The 20,121-nt window shown below is 38.2% G+C and overlaps 1 protein-coding gene across 3 annotated transcripts in view; it reads right to left on the bottom strand.

Annotated features, from left to right (window-relative positions):
* Nucleotides 1-20,121, bottom strand: part of CDK19 (cyclin dependent kinase 19) — a 195,448-nt gene that overhangs the window by 109,947 nt on the left and 65,380 nt on the right. For all 3 annotated transcript variants that reach the window (XM_064360776.1, XM_064360778.1, XM_064360777.1), the window contains one exon: nucleotides 9,138-9,213. In XM_064360776.1, coding sequence (XP_064216846.1) covers nucleotides 9,138-9,213 — 76 coding nt within the window. The remainder of the gene's footprint in view (nucleotides 1-9,137; nucleotides 9,214-20,121) is intronic.

Genomic DNA, 20,121 nt, shown 5'->3' with positions numbered 1-20,121 from the left:
AAATTGATAATTTTATATTTTTAGGAAAACTAAAAATATAAAAGAACTAAAAATAAAAAGATCTTAGATCTCCCTAAGATCTAAGATCTGTCTACTTAGTAGGGACAGATACTGACACAGCAGAAAGCCAGTTTTTCCATCATAACCCACCAATTCTTCATGGAAGGAAGGCAGTGGCAGCTACCACAAGAGTCTAAAGGTTGCGCTAACAGCTAACTAGTCTATCCCCTAGAGTGGCAGAAATGGAAAAGTTTTCTACATTTATGACTTGTGTTACCTCACCATCCCATCTTCCCTTACATAACACACACACAAATACACACACACATCAGAAACTGATGAGCAAAGCTGGTATCTTCTTTCAAAGTGTTCCTTCTCACAAAAGTGAGTAACATTAAAGTGAGAAGGAACAAGACCCCATAAACGTGTATGGCCCACCTCTTTTCTACTACTGGCAACAATGGGTGTTTAAATCACTTTCTGACAATACGAAGATCTGTCACTTAGTCTTCTCACAGGAAACATACAGTAGCTTGAAATATAGCCCAATAGGTGTACACACACACACACACACACCCCTTTCAGTAGACTCATGGCTTAACAGACATAGTAGAGCAGACAACAGACAAATATACCATAGGACTGGAGGTTCTATTTGCTGGCTGGTTCCTTGCACCTCTTCAGGCCTTAAAAGGAAATTAAAAATGCTACAGTGTAGTTCCTCCCTATGCACTGACCTTGAATTAGTTTCCAAGAATCCTCCTACAATAATAGCAAACTTCAATCCAAAACTCTTACAAGATTTCATTTTTAACTATAGGAATTGGCAGAAAGTCTTTATTTTCCCAAGGAAGCTAAATATATATTTGAGAAAAATATTAACTATCATCATATATTGCAAGGAAAAAACTCACATTTTTCATAAGGAAATATCCATGCTGAGTCTTCAACTTGAAAAGTAAAATTTTTGTTTGTTTGTAAGGAAAATATAAGGATTACATCAAAGAACAGTTGCCCTTGCTCAAGGGCAATTTCACATATAATTTATTTAGTTCTATTCTCTTAAAAATCATGCCAAACTTTCAAAGAAAATAATTGTTACAGAACATCACATTAAAAGTCTGCAAAAACAATAACAACAACAACTTCTTTTTCTACTTTGAGTGTTTTTAAAAAAAATCTCAATACTGAAGATTTTGTCTCTTTCACAGAAAAGGTAAAATACTTGATTCACACATCAATTTCCACTAATCTATACCTTCATAAAGTTGGGAGCATATCATTTTTTTTTGAGATGGAGTTTTGCTCTTGTTGTCCAGTCTGGAATGCAATGGCGAGATCTCAGCTCACCACAACCTCCGCCTCCCGTGTTCAAGCGATTCTCCTGCCTCAGCCTCCCGAGTAGCTGGGATTATAGGCATGCGCCACCACATCCAGCTAATTTTTTGTATTTTTAGTAGAGATGGGGTTTCTTCATGTTGGTCAGGCTAGTCTTGAACTCCCGACCCCAGGTGATCTGCCCACCGCCTCAGCCTCCCAAAGTGCTGGGATTACAGGTGTGAGCCACCATGCCTGGCTTGGATGCATATTTTAAAGAAAAAGAAACTTATGCTCAGTGTAAAACATAAAAACAAGCTGAGTGGTAGCTCACATCTGTAATTACAGCACTTTGGAAGGCCAAGGTGGCCAGACCACATGAGGTCAGGAGTTTTGAGACCAGCCTGGCCAACATGGTGAAACCCCGTCTCTACTAAAAATACAAAAAAAAAAAGTAGCCAGGCATGATGGCACATGCCTGTAATCCCAGCTACTCAGGAGGCTGAGGCAGGAGGGTCTCTTGAACCTGGCAGGCGAAAGTTTCATGAGCCAAGATCAGGCCACTGCACCGGCCTGGGCGACAGAGCGAGACTATCTCATAAATAAATAAAACATAAAAACAACTGAGATGATGTAATTAAATAATTTTAATAAAACTAAATAGATATTTCTCAAATTGCAATACATAAAATTTAATAGGCTGGGCATGGTGGTTCACACCTGTAATCCCAGCACTTTGGAAAGCCGACATAGGTGGATCACGAAGTCAAGATATCAAGACCATCCTGGCCAACATGGTGAAACCCCATCTCTACTAAAAATACAAAAATTTGGCCAGGCGCTGTGGCTCACGCCTGTAATCTCAGATCTTAGGGAGGCAGAGGCGGGAGGATAGCTTGAGCCCAGGAGTTCGAGACCTGCCTGGGCAATACAGTGAGACCTCGTTCTCCACAAAAAGGAAAAAAAATAGAAAGACAAAAAAAAAATTCAAAAATTAGCTGGGTATGGTGGCGTGTGCCTGTAGTCCCAGTTACTCGGGAGGCTGAGGCAGGAGAATTGCTTGAACCCGGGAGGCAGAGGTTGCAGTGAGCCGAGATCGCGTCATTGCACTCCAGCCTGGGTAACAAGAGCGAAACTCCGTCTCCAAAAAAAAAAATTAACAAAATAATTTTAAGGTTTGTGAAATGAAATTAATGAGAATTAGAGCCTTGGCTAATAGACATTTTAGAGTTTTTCTCAAAGGAATCCTCAGCAAACATACATTCTATCAATTCCCCTTCATAAATTTGAAAAAGCAAAGGTTTATTCCTTTATGCCAAGAGGAAAGTTCCAAGCATTCCACCAAAGTTTACAAAGCAGCCTGCTACATCACCATGGTGGCAAGAGAAGAAAAGAAAGAGTGGCAAGTTCTCTACCTGCCGCTCCACTCCACCCTGCCTGCTAGGCACTATGTGGAAGAAATGCAGATAACACTCCCTTTCAGCCAATCCTTCCTCTCGCCATAGAAGCATCAGTGCTAGGATGCTGATGGATATATACACTGAGAAAGAATTGAGCAGAGGTGAATGAGGGAGTGGGGCTAAATCAGCAACCCAAGCCAGAGCTGAGGGAGGCGGCAGTCTACAGGAAGTCGGTATTTCCCTATTTCTCTTCCCTCCTCAACAAACTGAATGTTTATGCCCCTTGCCCTCCCAAATTCATATGTTAAAATCCCAACCCCCAACCAAAGTGATGACATTAGGACATGAGGCCTCTGGGAGGTGACTGGGTCATGAGGATAGAGCTCTCATGAATTGAATTAGTTCCCCTATAAAAGAGAGTCGAGAGAGACGGTTGCCTTTCCATGTGGAAATATAGGGAGAAGAGAAGATGGTTGTCCATCTGTGAATCAAGAAGAGCCTCAGACACTGAATGGGCCTTGATCTTGGACTTCCCAACCTCCAGAATTGTTAGAAATAGGTGTCTGTGGTATTTTGTTATGGCAGCCCAAACAGACTAAGACATCTCCTCAACCTATGCCCTTCACCCTACCTCCCCCTTAATTTTCCTTTCAGCTGCTCTTCACTTCATTTGGAAACATCTCAATGTTGTTAGAAGTACTCAGGAGTAATATTTTTATTGCATTATATATGTATTTTTTTTGAGATTCTCACTCTGTCACCCAGGCTGAAAAGTGCAGTGGTGCAATCATAACTCGCTGTACCCTCTAATGCCTGGGCTCAAGCAATCCTCCCACCTCAGTCTCCCAAGTAGCTAGGACTATAGGTGAGTGCCACTATGCCCCGCGAATTATTATTATTATTATAGAGACAGGGTCTCACAATGTTATCCAGGCTGGTCTCAAACTCTTAGCCTCAAGCGATCATCCCACCTCAGCCTTTCAAAGTGCTGGGATTACAGGTGGGAGCCACCACACCTAGACTCGAGGGTAATATAATCTTTATATCCTACAAAACCTAGAATGATTAATAAATTTGAAATTTATATTTGTATTATTCCAGATTAAATTATATTTCATGAAAATTAATGGACTCTCTGGTCTTGTAGGGGGGAAATTCTCTGTATTTTTGCAAAGAAAAAAGTCTAGAAGAATATACAAAAAAACAGTAATAATGACTACTTCTGAGTTTTGGCATAACAGATGCTTTTACCAGCCTTTTTTTTTTCTTTTTTTTTTTGAGACAGAGTTTCTCTCTAGTTGCCTGGGCTGGAGTGCAATGGTGTGATCTTGGCTACCCACAACCTCCACCTCCCGAGTTCAAGCAATTCTCCTGCCTCAGCCTCCCAAGTAGCTGGGATTACAGGCATGTGTCACCATGCCTGGCTAATTTTGTATTTTTAGTAAAGATGGGGTTTCTCCATGTTGGTCAGGCTGGTCTCAAACTCCCAACCTCAGGTGATCCACCTGCCTCAGCCTCTCAAAGTGCTGGGATTACAGGCATGAGCCACCATGACCAGCTTACCAGCCTTTTTCTATATTGTCTGCTAATTTTATGACAAATATATTTTAATTTCATAATCACAAAACAAATTAATGGAATTTGAATTAATGGTATTTACCACATTTTCAACCTACCAGCCTTGAGATTGTAGAGGCCACAAATGTAATAGACTTTATATTAGAACTTCCCTATAATCCCAGGCAAAAACTGCTGATGTTCACATGTCCCTGGTATTTTAATCACCCAGAATTACTCCCTGTTGTGGCAAAATGTAAAGTGTAAAGCATACCTCGTACAAAGGTATGAGGTTATAATTAGCTTTTGGTCAATAAGGTTCAAATGAAATTAAAATGTGATGTGATACTCTTTTAGTGAGACTTGAGGTAATATAACACATTTCATTCTTATACTTTTTTACTTTCTGTACACTTGTACTTCTTCCAAGTTTGTTCCATGATTACAAGCTTTTTTAGCTTATTTTTCCAGCATCCAATTATATCCTCAACAGTTATTTTCCAGTCATAGTCCCACGTTTTAAAGTAATGAGTGAAATGTTCACTCTTAATTATTTCCGCCTTAGAATCCTCTCAGCTATGTGTGCCTATGTGAACTAGAAAATACCAGGCATTAGGTAATGGTCTATGGAAGGAAGACGACAGAGAACAAGCTCTATCTACTCTTTATGGTGTTGTCTCCAGTCTCTCAAATCTATCAATCCCTCTTCACCTCTCTGACTCACAATTCCCTTACATACTCTGTCTTTCCATCCTATCACCAGGAAAACTAAATAAATAGTAACTAAAATGAAAATTTCACCAGAGTGGCTCAACAGCAGAAGAAATAATCAGCAAACTTAAAGACAGACAATTAAGAGTATCCAGTCTGACCAACAAAAAGAATGATGAAAAATGAACACAGCCTTGGAGCAGATGGTATACCATCAAGCTTATAAACATATGTAGAATGAGAGCTGCAAAAGAAGAGACAAAGGAAAGGAAACAAACATTATGAGAAGAAATGATGGCTGTGGTGGGGTGCAGTGGCTCACACAGGTAATCCTAGCACTTTTGGAGGCTGAGGAAGGAGGATCACTTGAGCTCAGGAGTTTGAGACCAACCTGGGCAACATATAAGATCTCATCTTTTCAAAAAATTAAAAAAAAAAAAATTAGCTGAGCATGGTGGTACATGCCTGTAGTCCCAGCTACTTGGGTGGCTAAGGTGGTAAGATTGCTTAAGCTCAGCAGTTCAAGGCTGCAGTAAGCATGATTATGCCACTGTACTGCAGCCTGGGCAACAGAGTGAGATACTGTCTCAAACAAAGTAAATTAAAATATATTTTTTTTTAAATGATGACTGAAAACTTCCCAAATTTGATGAAAAACATTAATCTACACATCCAAGGAGCTCAACAAATTCCAAGTAAGATAACTCAGAGATCCAAAACAAGACACATCATAGTCAAACTGTCAAAGCCAAAGACAAAAACAGAATCTTGAAATCAGCAAGGGGGTGGGGGGCACCTCTTCATAGACAAGGGATTCTCAAAATTAACAACTGATTTCTCATCAGAAACCATGAAAGCCAGAATGCAGAAATGACACAATCAAAGTGTGAAAGAAAAAGACTATCAACCAAGAATTCTACATCCAACAAAACTAATACTGAAAAAATCAAGGAGACCTGGGTAAAGAGACAAAAGGAATTAAGACATTCCCAGATACAAAAACTGGAAGAATTCATTGCTAGCATACCTGATCTACAAAAAATACTAACAAGAGGCTTTCAGCTAAAATGAAAGGACTCTCTACACAGTAGCTCAAATCCACACAAAAAATTAAGAACACCAGTAAAAATAATGACATAGGTAAAGAGAAAAGAAAGCACAAATGTATTTTTGTCTGTAACTCTTTTCTTCAATATGATGTAAAGGACAAATGCATAAAACACTAATTATAAAATTGTGTTAGTGGGCTTAATAGATAAGATGTATGTGTACAGCCACTGTGCAGCACCATCCACACTAAACTTGTGTGAAAATCCCTATCATGTTGAGGTTCATTCAATCTAGAAACTGCATACTTTCTAAAGTTCTATTAGGCAAACTCTCAATAAGAGTATGAAGGCTATGGGTGGGAGCGGTGACTCACGCCTGTAATAGCAGCACTTTGGGAGGCTGACGTGGGCGGATCACTTGAGGTCAGGAGTTCAAGACCAGCCTGGCCAATCTGGTGAAAGCCCATCTCTACTAAAAAACAAAAATTAGCCAGACATGGTGATGCGCGTCTGTAATCCCAGTTACTCGGGAGGCTGAGGCAGGAGAACTGTTTGAAGCCAGAAGGTGGAAGTTGCAGTAAGCTGCGATTGTGCCACTGCACTCCAGCCTGGGCAACAGAGCAAGATTCTGTCTCCAAAAGAAAAAAAAAATGAAGGTTGTAACAGATTTCAAGAGTTAAGGTTCTCCATCACATTCCAAATTTATAACACACACACCCATGGACTCCTTGGCACAGAGAAGTCTCTGTTTCAAAAAGGACATTTACAATTGGGTTATCATTTCCTCTTAATCAATACCTAACATTTCAGCTATTTAACCAATTAATTCATGGAAGGTAAGGCTGAAAATGCTATTCTAAGTTATGGTACTCTGATATAGAAAAATAGCACACCAATAATATTCTTATTGGTTGACACAATAACATGTAAGGATTTTAAAATGTGAAAAATCACTTACCAAATGTTTATCTGGTAAAACATTACAAATACCCACCCCTCCCTTTTTTTTGACACAGAGTCTCCCTCTGTCACCCAGGCTGGAATGCAGTGGCACAATCTTGGCTCACTGCAATCTCCACCTCCCTGGTTCAAGCAATTCTCCTATCTCAGCCTCCTGAGTAACTGGGACTACAGGCGAATGCTACCACACCCAGCTAATTTTTGTATTTTCAGTAGAGACAGAGTTTCGCCATATTGGTCAGGCTGATCTCCAACTCCTGACCTCAGGTGATCCACCCACCTCAGCCTCCCAAAGTGCTGGGATTACAGGTGTAAGCCACCACACCCAGCCACAAATACCACTTTATAATCAATGGAAAATGACCAAATTAGAATTTTTTTCAAATAATAAATTTGCATTCTAAAGCAAACCTAGGGCCAAGCATGGTAGGTCACACCTGCAATCCCAGGACTTTGGGAGGCCAACGCAGGAGGACTGCTTGAGGCCAGGAGTTCAAGGTTATAGTGAGCTATGATTAAGCCACTGCACTCCAGCCTGGGTGACAGAGCAAGACCCTGTCTCTAAAAAAATTTTTTAAATAAAAGTTACACAAACTTAGAAACACGGATCACTGGTAGAATTTTTTTTATTCTGGTTCATTCATTTATTTATTCAAGAAATGTTTATGGCACACTTGCTGTGTCAGACACTATGGTAGGAACTAGAGATAAAAAGACAAGGTCTGCCCCTCAAAGTATGCACAGTGCAGGGAGAGGCTCCCATTCTAGAATCAAATAAGGTATGATTAGAAGAGACCTAATAGTTCCCTTATTTAACAGATAAGGAAACTGGGACTCATCACTACTTAGCTACTAAGGTAAGACAGACATCCAGGTCTAGAGATTTCCCACCCCATGTGTTCTTTGCACCATACTTCTTAGGACTAAGGGTGATGAAGGAGTGTTTCAATGTAGGTGAAGCAGAAACATGGAACTGTGGGCAATATTATGTAATATTAAATTAGAGACAGAAATCCCTAATGGATATGGATAGTATAATTATTTAACAATTATTAAATAACAATTATTTAAATAAATATCTAACAGTTTAGAAACAAACATCTCTAATAGATGTGATATTACGGTAAAGCCCTAATCAGTAACCTTTAGTGAAGAACTAAAATAAGGTAATATAATAGTAAGTCTTCTGAGCTATAATTATAGTTTTGCCTCTGTTTTTTGATCTGTAAAATGGGGATATTAAAATTTTATTTCACAGACTGTTGTAACAATTAAATGAACACTTGAAAGCATTTAGTAAGTCTGGTACCTAGTAAACACTCATTAAATGTTTGGTATTCTTGTGGACAATCATTTCTTAAATGTACCGGTATGACATATAAAGACCAAAACAGGGAACCATTTTTTTAAGGGATTATCCTATTATGATGATGGTCTTATTTTCTGGTGACTAGTAAAATCTCACTATAATACATATTTCAGAAATAGTATTTAAAATGAATAAAATTTAATAGTATGGCCCCTTTCTCTATAAAGACCTTTATCAGTCCTAAAGCTACAGAAAAACAGACATTAAATTATTAATTTAAATAATATTCCATCATGATTGTAATTAATTAAATCATTTTGTTCAGTATTTCTGAGACACCAAAGATGACTTTCAAGTAACTAAAAAGTTTATGGGCTAGGTGTGGTGGCTAATGCCTCTAATTCTAGCACTTTGGGAGGCCAAGGAGAGAGGATCATATGAGCCCAGAAGTTTGAGACCGACCTGTGCAACATAAGGAGACCTCTTCTATACAAAAAAAATGTATAAATTAGCTGGGTATGATGGCACATGCCTGTAATCCCAGCTACTTGGGAATCTAAGGCAGGAGGATCACTTGAGCCTGGGAGGTCCAGGCTACAGTGAACAGTGATCCAGCCTGGGTACTCCAGCCTGGGCAACAAAATGAGACCCTGTCTCAAAATTTAAAAATAAAATAAAAAGTTTATGCAGATTTTCTCATTCTACATAAAGTATTCTTAAACTAACATCTGTAAAATAACCATCTACTGTATATATTAATGAAATTTTCATATTAAAATAAATCATCATCCAATATCAATAATAAAATAAATAACTGTATTTGTATCCACTTACTGCAATCTCTCTACAAGCCGACATGGATATTCCTGTGCCTTCAATTTGCTTCAATGCATACTCCTTTTCATCTTTTCTGCAAATAAACAAAAAAACACTATTTTTCCATATATCACTTTCAGAGTCAAAATTATAACTACAAAAACAATGAAAATAAACTTAATTTCCCAGTGATAATGTAAACACTCTCACTATGCCATGCATTATTTTTGACAATATTTCAACTACAGAAATATGAAACACCAAAAGAAATTCATGTCACAGTGAAAACATCAGACAGAGCCGAAACACAAAATTCAAAATTGAAACAGAACAGGATACTAAACACAACACTGGTTTCAAAGAGTAAACAAGCATAAATATAAACTCAAACATATTGCAAGATAATTCCACTCCTGTCTTAATTATCTGGAATCTACAAAAGCATTCTGTTATAGACATTCACTATAAAAAACTAACAGACATAAACTCCCAGATTCATTTAAAGTAATTTCATAGTATAAGCATTTATAGGAATGAGAACCCACTGAAACACACTGGTTCTCACCTAGGATGAAGACATTCAAAAGCCCAAGGACCTCAATCAAAAGCCTTTTAAAGACTTCAAAGCTCTGGCCACCAACATCTTATTCCCAGGAACTCTAGGAAGAACCCAATACTTAAACTGGATTTTTTAAACAATGGACATAGTATTAGGAATTCTGGGAAGTCCCAATAGTTACTAAGTTGCTTAACCAAGAGAATACAGCAGTTCAAAAAACAGTGAAACATTCTGTTAAAATATTAATAATATGAGATGAGTGGCTAGTGCAATACAGTGTGTCCTCAAGGGTGCTGACACCAGAACCGGCCACACAAAGGTCCCAGCTGAACATAACTATAGTTCATATTGTGAGTTGTTCTTATAACAGGAGTTAAATCCATGCCTTCAAAGTTTTGTCTTTTGATTGTATTAGAGCCTCAGTAAGGTAGCACCATGTCATGATGTTTTTGTCAAATATAGAGCCAAAGTCGTGCCACATCTATCTACTTAGCTATTCCTAATTTTCTTCATTCTGTGTTTACTTTCAGATAGAGCAGTTTAGGAGGTTATTCAAAATGTGCATTTTAAAATACTATTTTACATTCCTTTTGAAGATTTTCACAATCATCTACCAGCAAATAATTGAGTTATGGTTACTTTCCCTCACAATCAGTTTAAAAATTATATCCATTTTTCTTCCAACATACAGCATTCAGGAAATAATTAAACAGTATTTTTACAAAAAGAAAACTACTAGATATGTCAATAAGATGGACTCTGATGAAATTTTTTAAATGATAGCTAGAAGGTCATTAGAAACATGGAAAATGTTTACCATATGCTACTGAGAAAATACACAAATTATATAAAAATCTACATACATCTACAAATATATTGAAGGTAATACAAAAAACTGAAAATAGTTATGTTAAGATATAGGAAGTTATGTCAACTAACTTTGGTGCTAATATTATATTGCCTTTTAAATTAGAATTAGCGGTAAAAAGAAAAAAAGCCAAAATAATTTGATGCTCTGAAAATACCTTCTAAAACAATCTTTAGTATTTTCAAAGTGATAGCTCAGGCATGTTTTAAAGAGCAAAGTCAAAAAATAAGGAAAGTTTAAATGATCTTTTTTTTTTCCTTTTTCTCCATTCTGTTTTTTTCCCAAACATAAAACTAGACGTTTTCAGACCACTCAGAAGCCACTAAGAAGCACAAGCACAGGTGACTGAATGTAATCAAAGCCAAGTGTCCCTCTTGTGCCTTAAATGTATTTGTGGGTACATGAGTGAGAGCACATGTGCCTGAGAGGCTCAACACATTGCTTACAATGTAAATTTTACACATTTAATAATTAAATTATCTACCAGGTAGCTATTGCTAAATATTTAGGTTTGATGTATTCTTGAAACAAAATTATAAAAGCTTTCTGTAAATAAATAAATAATAAATTAGATCTTTGCTAAGAGTAGGAAAAAAAAGCTTTCTGAAAATTTTTTCACATGAAACCATAATTTTTTCAACAGAAATATTTCAATCCTCAGTTCCCCTAGACAAAGTAGTCCAGAAGCTCATGTAATTGCATAGTTTTATTTTTAATACTCTAAAGAATATTACACAATCTGGATAGGTTATAGTTGCTATGGAAACTATAAGATCTTTGCAGTTAAGTCAAAAAGTGCAAAATTAACACATCAAATTAATGGCTTTTGAATTTCACATCCAGGCTGTCAAAGGAATTTGAAAGCTTGAAAAGAAGAGACTGAGCATAGGCCTTTTACTCTAAATTACGTGGACACGAACAAGGAACAAACCCAGTAATTACTTCACTTAATAAGTTTAAATATAACTTCCATCTGTTAAATTAATAAAGTACTCAAAAATCTACAATTTTGATATTTGCAACATTAAAATAGAGAATGAAAGAAAGTACACATATCATTACTATTTCTCATTGTAAACTAACTGTCAGATGGTAAGTGATGATGCAGCATCTCTAAGGTTCACCATATGAAGAAGTTGCAAGGTCTCAGAGGGCATATGGGACTCCTTGGCACTGTACTATGTGAATGACAATCTTTGGGCATATGCCAATACCTTAGTCTGAAGACCAAATATGTGTCCTTTAACACAACGTCCAGAAATACTTTAGTGATTAGGCACATGAGACAGGGAAGCTTTATTGCTGTCATCCCATGTGAATGCCACTCTCCAGGAGTACCCCAAGTAGAGGAATTCACACCTCACAGCTTAGATGTTTCAGGCACATGTAATATTAAATATCATAAAATAACAATTTTTATTTTTTTCGAGACAGAGTCTAGCTCTGTCACCAGGCGCCAGGCTAGAGTGCAGTGGCGCAATCTCGGCTCACTGCAATCTCCGCCTCCTGGGTTCAAGCAATTCTCCTGCCTCAGCCTCCCAAGTAGCTGGGACTACAGGCACATACCACCACACCCATTTAATTTTTGTATTTTTAAGTAGAGATGGGGTTTCACCATGTTGGCCAGGATGGTCTCGATCTCTTGACCTCATGATCCACCCGCCTTGGCCTCCCAAAGTGCTGAGATTACAAGCGTGAGCGACCATGACAAGGCTGAAAAGCAGGTGAACCTGCCTAGTTTACCCTGGTATGATAACCTGGCTTTTAGAGGCAGCATAGTTCCTCCTTAAAACGATTTCATTTCCAAATTACTTTTATTTCTAAATATATAAAGATAGACAAAGCAATTTCAAAGCCTTCAGAGAAACTGTTTTCTACATTTTCATGTATATTAGACAGTATGATTAGAGCAACTGCATATTGAAATTAATAAGTTTACTAAATGTATCCAGAAGAATTAAAAATACATGTATTTCTAGTATAAATATGGATAAATGCTATATAGAATTTTTAAATATCAAGATGTTTCTTCTATATGTCTATAATGTATAGCAACACCATAAAAACTTCACTCTCTTGGCTGGGCGTGGTGGCTCACGCCTGTAATCCCAGCACTTTGGGAGGCCGAGGCGGGTGGATCACGAGGTAGGAGTTCGAGACCAGCCTGGCCAACATGGTGAAACCCCGTCTATACTAAAAATTTAAAAATCAGCTGGGTGTTGTGGTGGGTGCCCATAATCGCAGCTACTCAGGAAGCTGAGGCAGGAGAATCACTTGAAACTGGAACGTGGAGGTTGCAGTGAGCCAAGATTGTGCCACTACACTCCAGGCTGGGCTACAGAGCGAGACTCTGTCTCAAAAAAAAAAAATTTTAAACTTCACTCTCAGCAGTCACAATGAAAAACAATTGTTCGATGTGAACATTATGTAACAAAATAGAAAAAATAAATTTGACAGAGACTGCTTCTATTAGGTCTTCCATCTGAGACACTATGTTCCTTTTCTTTTTTTTCTTTCTTTTTTTTTAAACAGCTCTGTCCCCCAGGCTGAAGTACAGTGGTATGATCTAGGCTCACTGCATTGTCGACTTCATGGCCTTGGGTGATCCTCCCACTTCACTCTCCCAAGTAGCTGGGACTAAAGGAACACATCACACGCCCAGGTAATTTTTTTGTAAAGACAGGGTTTTGCCATATTGGCCAGGCTGGTCTCGAACTCCTGAACTCAAGTGATTCTCCCACCTAGGCCTCCCAAAGTGCTGAGATTATAGGCCTGCACCACTCACCCTCCTGGGCCTGGAAAATTCTTGATGCAAACAATTCTATAGATAGTAGAAAATATAAGAAGTACATACCTGTGCAAAGAATAGAAATCATTACCTTAAAATGAAAGCTTACTCTCATATAAAAAATCAAGCTCAGTGTTAGAATTTAAATGTAATTCAGAGAAGAATTTCTCAAGTCTAGAGAAGCAAGCCTAGCAGGAGCATCTCTTAAGTGAAATATTAGGACCTGTTTTAATGAAAAAGATAGTCTTATAGCTTTCAATAACATCCAAACTTGGTGACCAGCCTCCACTCAACTGTAGCAAGGCAAAGCACAATTCAGTAGCCTACATGCAAAAACACAAGAGTTTAACCAAAGTTCCATTTTTATAGTCACAATTAGACTAGCCCAAGGGTCTCTGACTCCTATCAATAATACTGCTGAGTGTCCAGACCAGCTCTGGGCCATGTTGATCCCAAAGACCTACAGTAGACAAAAAATTTAGAAGAAGCATCTTTTAAAGAAAGATAAGAAAACTCAAAATCAGGCAAGATTGAAGGAAAAATTTTATAGTATTCAAATGAACAGAAATCCTTTTGCTTTGTTTCTAGTAAAAACAGAAAAGCCTTATTATTTTATATCAACTAACAACTACTGAGTTTATATTATGTATCCCAATACTGCCAAACTCTTGGGATGAACAAATTAGAGATAGATACCAGGAAGTTTATAATCCACATGGAAAGAGATTTTGAGTAAGCAGAAAATATAAGTCACCCTGATGTGTTCCACACCCACAAAAGATACATGTAAGTCCAGAGAGAATGCAATCAATAATTAATTCAGAGCTTTAAGGAAGGTAACTCCATAAGCCATGCCTTTGAGGAAGGGGTTCCCCAGGTAGAGAAGGGATAAAGAGGTTAGCAAATTCCAGGTAGAAGTATGGCATAAAAAAAACAACAAAAGCATATTCGAGAAACAGTTGGTATCCAGTATAAATGGACAGCTAGGTGCATTATGACTAGGGCAAGAAATGAGGTTAGAAAAGTAAAGAAAGAGACCATGTGAGTCCTACAAACAAGCTTGTACTTGATACGTAAACAGTGTAGAGTCAAAGGTTTTTGGAACAGGGAAGATGCATTAACAGATCTTTGCTCAGAAAGATAACAATGCTAACTACAGAAAAAAAACAGGTGGCAGAGCAAACATTTGGTAGGTTGCGTCAAATGTCCAGATAAGAGAAGATGAAGGACTAGATTAGATTATCAGCAGAGGAGAAGAAATAATAGGTTCAAAAAACATTTCTGAGTCAGAACGGACAGAATTTGGTAACCATTTGTTCTGTGTGAAGGAGAAGGTGACTATATAAATGACCACACTAATTTTTTTTTTTTTTTTTTTTTTTTTTTTGAGAAAGAGACTCAATCCGTCGCCCAGGCTGGACTGCAGTGGCTCAATCTTGGCTCACTGCAACCTCCACCTCCCGGGTTCAAGCGATTCTTCTGCCTCAGCCTCCCAAGTAGCTGGGACTACAGGCACGTACCATCATGCTCAGCTAATTTTTGTATTTTTAGTAGAGACAGGGTTTCACCATACTGGTGAGGCTTGTCTCAAACTCCTGATCTCATGATCCACCCACTCGGCCTCCCAAAGTGCTGGGACTACAGGCATGAGCCACCACTCCCAGTAAAATGACCACACTGTTAACCAGAGAAATGATGACGTGACCTAAATGAAGACCTGGAAACCTAAGATTTTATCCCAAAAGTGATGAAAATTACATATGAAGTTTAATCTTATTAAAAAGGACTAAGATTAAAGGGATGAAAAGCAATTAGTAAGTTACTTCAATGTAAGTGTGAGAAGGTAAGAACCTGGATTAGAAGAACAGAATGTTCCCTCTGAAAGGGATCTAAGACAATCCTGTATAATCACTTCACTTCAGTGATGAAGAAACTAGGCCAGCGGCTAGAGGCAGAGCTAAGACTAGTTCTTCCAATTCTTCATGACAGAGGGGTAATAAGACAGGAGAAAAGAAGGGACCCCTGTGATAGTCATTTTAAAGGAGGAATTGGTGGGACGAAAGGAGGAATTGGCAGGACGAAATGAATAGAAAAGATTAAGAAGGAAGAATCAAAGATGAGTCTAAGATTTTGAGCTTGGTTGATGCAAGGATGATGCCACTGAGAACAAGGTTCATATCAGATCTCAGAAGATTCCCTAGCTTATAAATGATTATTTTACATAGAAAGAAACCCCAACCAAAATTGAAAATATCTGGGAAGTTCAAAAAGGACAGGTCCTGAAAATACTAAGGGCCTACCATAGTAACGTTTCAGACTAAAAGGTTTGAGTCCACAGATGTGATCATCTAGAGGAAGTAGCACATAGATAAGAAGATGACTTCTGAGTGCCCAGGAAAGAACTGGAGGGAGAAAGGAAACAGTTCTGAAGATACTTTTTTTTTGAGACAGCCTCAGGTTGGAGTGCAGTGGTGCAATCTCAGCTTTACTGCAACCTCCGCCTCCTGGTTCAAGCAATTCTCCTACCTCAGCCTCCAGAGTAGCTGGGATTACAGGTACGTGTCATCACACCCGGATAATTTTTGTATTTTTAGTAGAGGCAGGGTTTCACTATGTTGGCTGGTCTCAATTCCCAGCCTCAAGTGATCCACCCACCTTGGACTCCCAAAGTGCTGGGATTACAGGCGTGAGCCACCACACCCAGGCCAATACTTCTCTTTTATATCCCTTAGAACAGAGTCCCCAACACTTGGGCCACAGATCACTACCACTCAGCAGCCTGTTAGGAATGGGGCACTGAACAGCTGGAGGTGGGTAGTGGGCAAGCAAGCAAAGCTTTATCTGTATTTACAGCTACTCCCCATCACTTGCATTACCACCTGAACCCCACCTCCTGTCAGATCAGTGGCGGCGTTAGATTCTCATAGGAGCTCAAAACCTACTGTGAACTGCAAGTGCAAGGGATCTAGCCTGCGTGCTCCTTATGAGAATCTAAAGCTTGATGATCTGTCACTGGCTCCCATCACCCCCAGATGGGACCATCTAGTTGCAGGAAAACAAGCACAGGGCTCCCACTGCTTCTACATTATGATGAGCTGTATTTCGTTATATACTACAAAGTAATAATAACACAAAAAAGTGCACAGTAAATGTAATGCACTTGAATCATCCCAAAATCATCCCCACCCTGATTAGTCTGTAGAAAAACTGTCTTCCACGAAACCAGTCCCTGGTGCCAAAAAGGCTGGGGACCACTGCCTTAGAAGACAAACAATTCTTTGAAGTTTGCTTTTTCTTTTTCTTTCTTTTTTTTTTTTTTGAAATGGAGTTTCGCTCTTGTTGCCCAGGCTGGAGTGCAATGGGCATGATCTTGGCTCACCACAGCTTCCACCTCCTGGGTTCAAGTGATTCTCCTGCCTCAGAGGCCTCCCAAGAAGCTGGGATTACAGGCATGTGCCACCATGTCCAACTAATTTTGTATTTTTAGTAGAGACAGGGTTTCTCCATGTTGGTCAGGCTAGTCTCGAACTCCCGACCTCAGGTGATCCACCTGCGTTAGCCTCCCAAAATGCTGGATTACAGGTGTGAGCCACCGTACAAGGTTGCTTTTCCTAAACCTTATGAGTAGAACTCAAATCATGAAATCATCAGAAATACAGTATCTAAAATAAGACAATATTACCAGGTTTTTTTTTTTTTTTAATTTCTAGTATTACCAGTTTTTACAACTAGGTGTTACTAATAAGACATTCTTTAAACTATGTGATGTGAATCCACTGGTCAGATTAAAAAAAAAAAAAAAGACATTCTTCAAATTATATGACACCGGAGCCAACTATTTTTTTTCTTCAAGAAGAATGATGAAATAAATCAATGTTGTATCCCTTTCCTTTATTATGTGATGATTTAGCTTAGCAGATTAGGTGGCTTCCACAACATGGAAAAATAATTTTAAAAAACAACGTGGAATAAAAATTTGAAATAACAAAAAAACAAAAAACATCATCTTGTTTCATATGGGTATCATTCTGAATTATTCAGTATCATCATGAGCCCAATATTCAGCCAGCCTAGTAGTAATGATCCCTTATTTGGAAACATGATTCTTTATTACATAATAACATATTTAAATTTTGTATAATTATATTTTTCAAAAATAAATGGCAATAATACTGTATGTATCCATCACACAAGTATTAACTCATGAACAGCCTTATTTCTACTGTCTCTACTTTTCATAATTATTTTGAAACAAATCCCAGACATCTTTCCATTTCATTCGTAAATAGTTCAATACCATAACACTTCAATATCAATAATTTTTCTAGTTTGAATAAGTCTTTTAAAGCGATTCTGAAACATTTAAAATCTTCCAACATAAGGTACTGCCATTCTTTTGTATTCTTCTTATTTGTGAGTGATGTCAAATAATACTAGCACCCTCTTTATGCTTTCCTTTTCTTTTCTGACAAAATTGTGCTTCAAAAATACTTTCATCCACCAAATATTTCATCTATTCAATCTCTAAACATCACCAAACTATAGTACTATTCTTCTTTATTCAACTTAAGGATTCCCTCACAACATGAAAATGTGACAACAGTTTGATTATGTCTTTGCTTTCATTCCTTAGCAAAGGAATTTATTTACTCCCATTTTGTATATATAAGGAGATAGGGTCTCACTAAATTGCCCAAGCTGGTCCCAAACTCCTGACCTCAAGTGATCCTCCTACCTTGGCCTCCCAAAGTACTGGAACTACAAGTGTAAGCCACTGACCTAGCCCAGTCCTTTTTCTTACAAACTGATTGACTAGTTTATGTTTCTTTTTTTCTTTTTAAAGACAGGGCCTCATTCTGTCACCCAGGCTGGAAGGCAGTGGTACGATCTCAGCTCACTGCAGCCTGAACCTGGCCCAGTCCTTTTTCTTACAAACTGATTGACTAGTTTATGTTCCTTTTTTTCTTTTTAAAGACAGGGCCTCATTCTGTCACCCAGGTTGGAAGGCAGTGGTACGATCTCAGCTCACTGCAGCCTCAACCTTCCAGGTTCAGATGATCCTCCCACTTCAGCCTCCCAAGTAGCTGGAATTACAGGCATGCTCCACCACGCCAGGCTAATTTTTTGTACTTTTTGTGGAGATAGGGTTGTGCCATGTCACCCAGGCTGGTCTCGAATTCCCGGCCTCAAGCAATCTGCCCACCTTGGCCCCCAAAGTGCTAGGATTACAGGCCTGAGCCACCACATCTAGCTAGTTATCTTTCTCTAAAAAATAATCTTTATTTTAAACTATTTCCTTCATTTAGAATTCCAAGTCAGAGAAACATTTAGTATTTTTTAAACTCTAAAATTATAAAATTTTAGAAATCCCTATTAGTTTGGCAAAAATAGTTTCAAAACATAATTAGAATAATTTTTTTTTTTTTTAAGACAAGGTTTCTGTCACCCAGATTGGAGTGCAGTGGCACGGTCATGGCTCACTGAAGCCTCGACCTCCCAGACTCAAGCAATACTCTCACCGCAGGCTCCAGAGTAGCTAAGACTACAGGTGTGCATCATCATGCCTAGCTAGTTTTTTTTATTTTTGTAGAGATGGGGTCTCACTATGCCACCCAGGTTGGTCTTGAACTCCTAGGCTCAAGAGATACTCCTGCCTTGGACACCCAAAGTGCTGGGATTACAGGGGTGAACCACCATGCTTGGCCTAGAATAATGTTTTCATTGATTAATTGTATAATTTCTTTTTTTTAATGTGTTCTTATTTGGTTGACATTTATATGCAACCATATCTTGATTGGAGAGCTTTAATGAAAAACAACAATTCACTGAATTGAATTTGTACATCAATAAACTTCACCGGTGGCACACTAACACTTCAAATCTTATTAATTAGGATATGTTGATAATATTTACCCAAGCTTTTTACTTTATAGTCAACAGCTACTTGAACTGTCAGTGCACTTCTAAAATCTCAAGTTCAATGTTGCATTGGTAAATATATTACCACACATCATCAATATTTAACGATTAATTTGTTTCTAAAATTGGCAATTTTTTTTTTTTTTTTTAGACAGGGTCTTGCTCTGTCACCCAGGTCAGAGTGCACTGGTGCAATCATGGCTCACTGCAGCCTCAATGTGCCAGGTTCAAGCAATCCTCCTGCCTCAGCCTCCCAAGTAGCTGGGACTACAGGCACACGTCACCACATCCAGCTAATTATTTATTTTTTATTTTTTAAGACAGGGTCTCACTATGTTGCCCAGGTTGGTCTCAAACTCCTGGGCTCAAGCGATCCTCCCATCTCCGCCTCCCAAAGTGCTGGGATTACAGGCGTGAGACGTTGCACCTGGCCTAAAAATGGCAAATTCTTATTGCTGGGAAATGAGTTTTTAAAAAATGTATCTGCAGCAATGCTTAAGAATTCAGGCATTTACTTTTAAGGCTTACACTTAAAACATAAATAATTAGGGTCTTATATAGACTATAATCCTTAGCAAATATTTAGTTAAACCAAATTTTTTATAGAAAACATTATCTTACTTTGAGAATTTATGAATCTTAAGTCAGACTCACTTGCTACAAAAGGTAATATAACAAGTAATGTGTGGCATTTATTTCGGAAATATTTTACTAAGCACATAATATGTGTCAAGCACTGTGCTAGGTTCCAGGAACAGGAGGAAGAAAGAGCTGATCCTTTCCCTTGTGAATCTTTTTTTTTTTTTTTTTTTGAGACAGATTTTTGTTCTTGTTGCCCAGGCTAGAGTGCAGTGGCACAATTTCAGCT

This window comes from Aotus nancymaae, unplaced genomic scaffold (assembly GCF_030222135.1).
Source record: "Aotus nancymaae isolate 86718 unplaced genomic scaffold, 86718_ANA_hifiasm-v0.15.2.pri h1tg000040l, whole genome shotgun sequence".
Taxonomy (NCBI): Eukaryota; Metazoa; Chordata; class Mammalia; order Primates; family Aotidae; genus Aotus; species Aotus nancymaae.
This window is presented reverse-complemented; position numbering and strand designations above follow the sequence as displayed.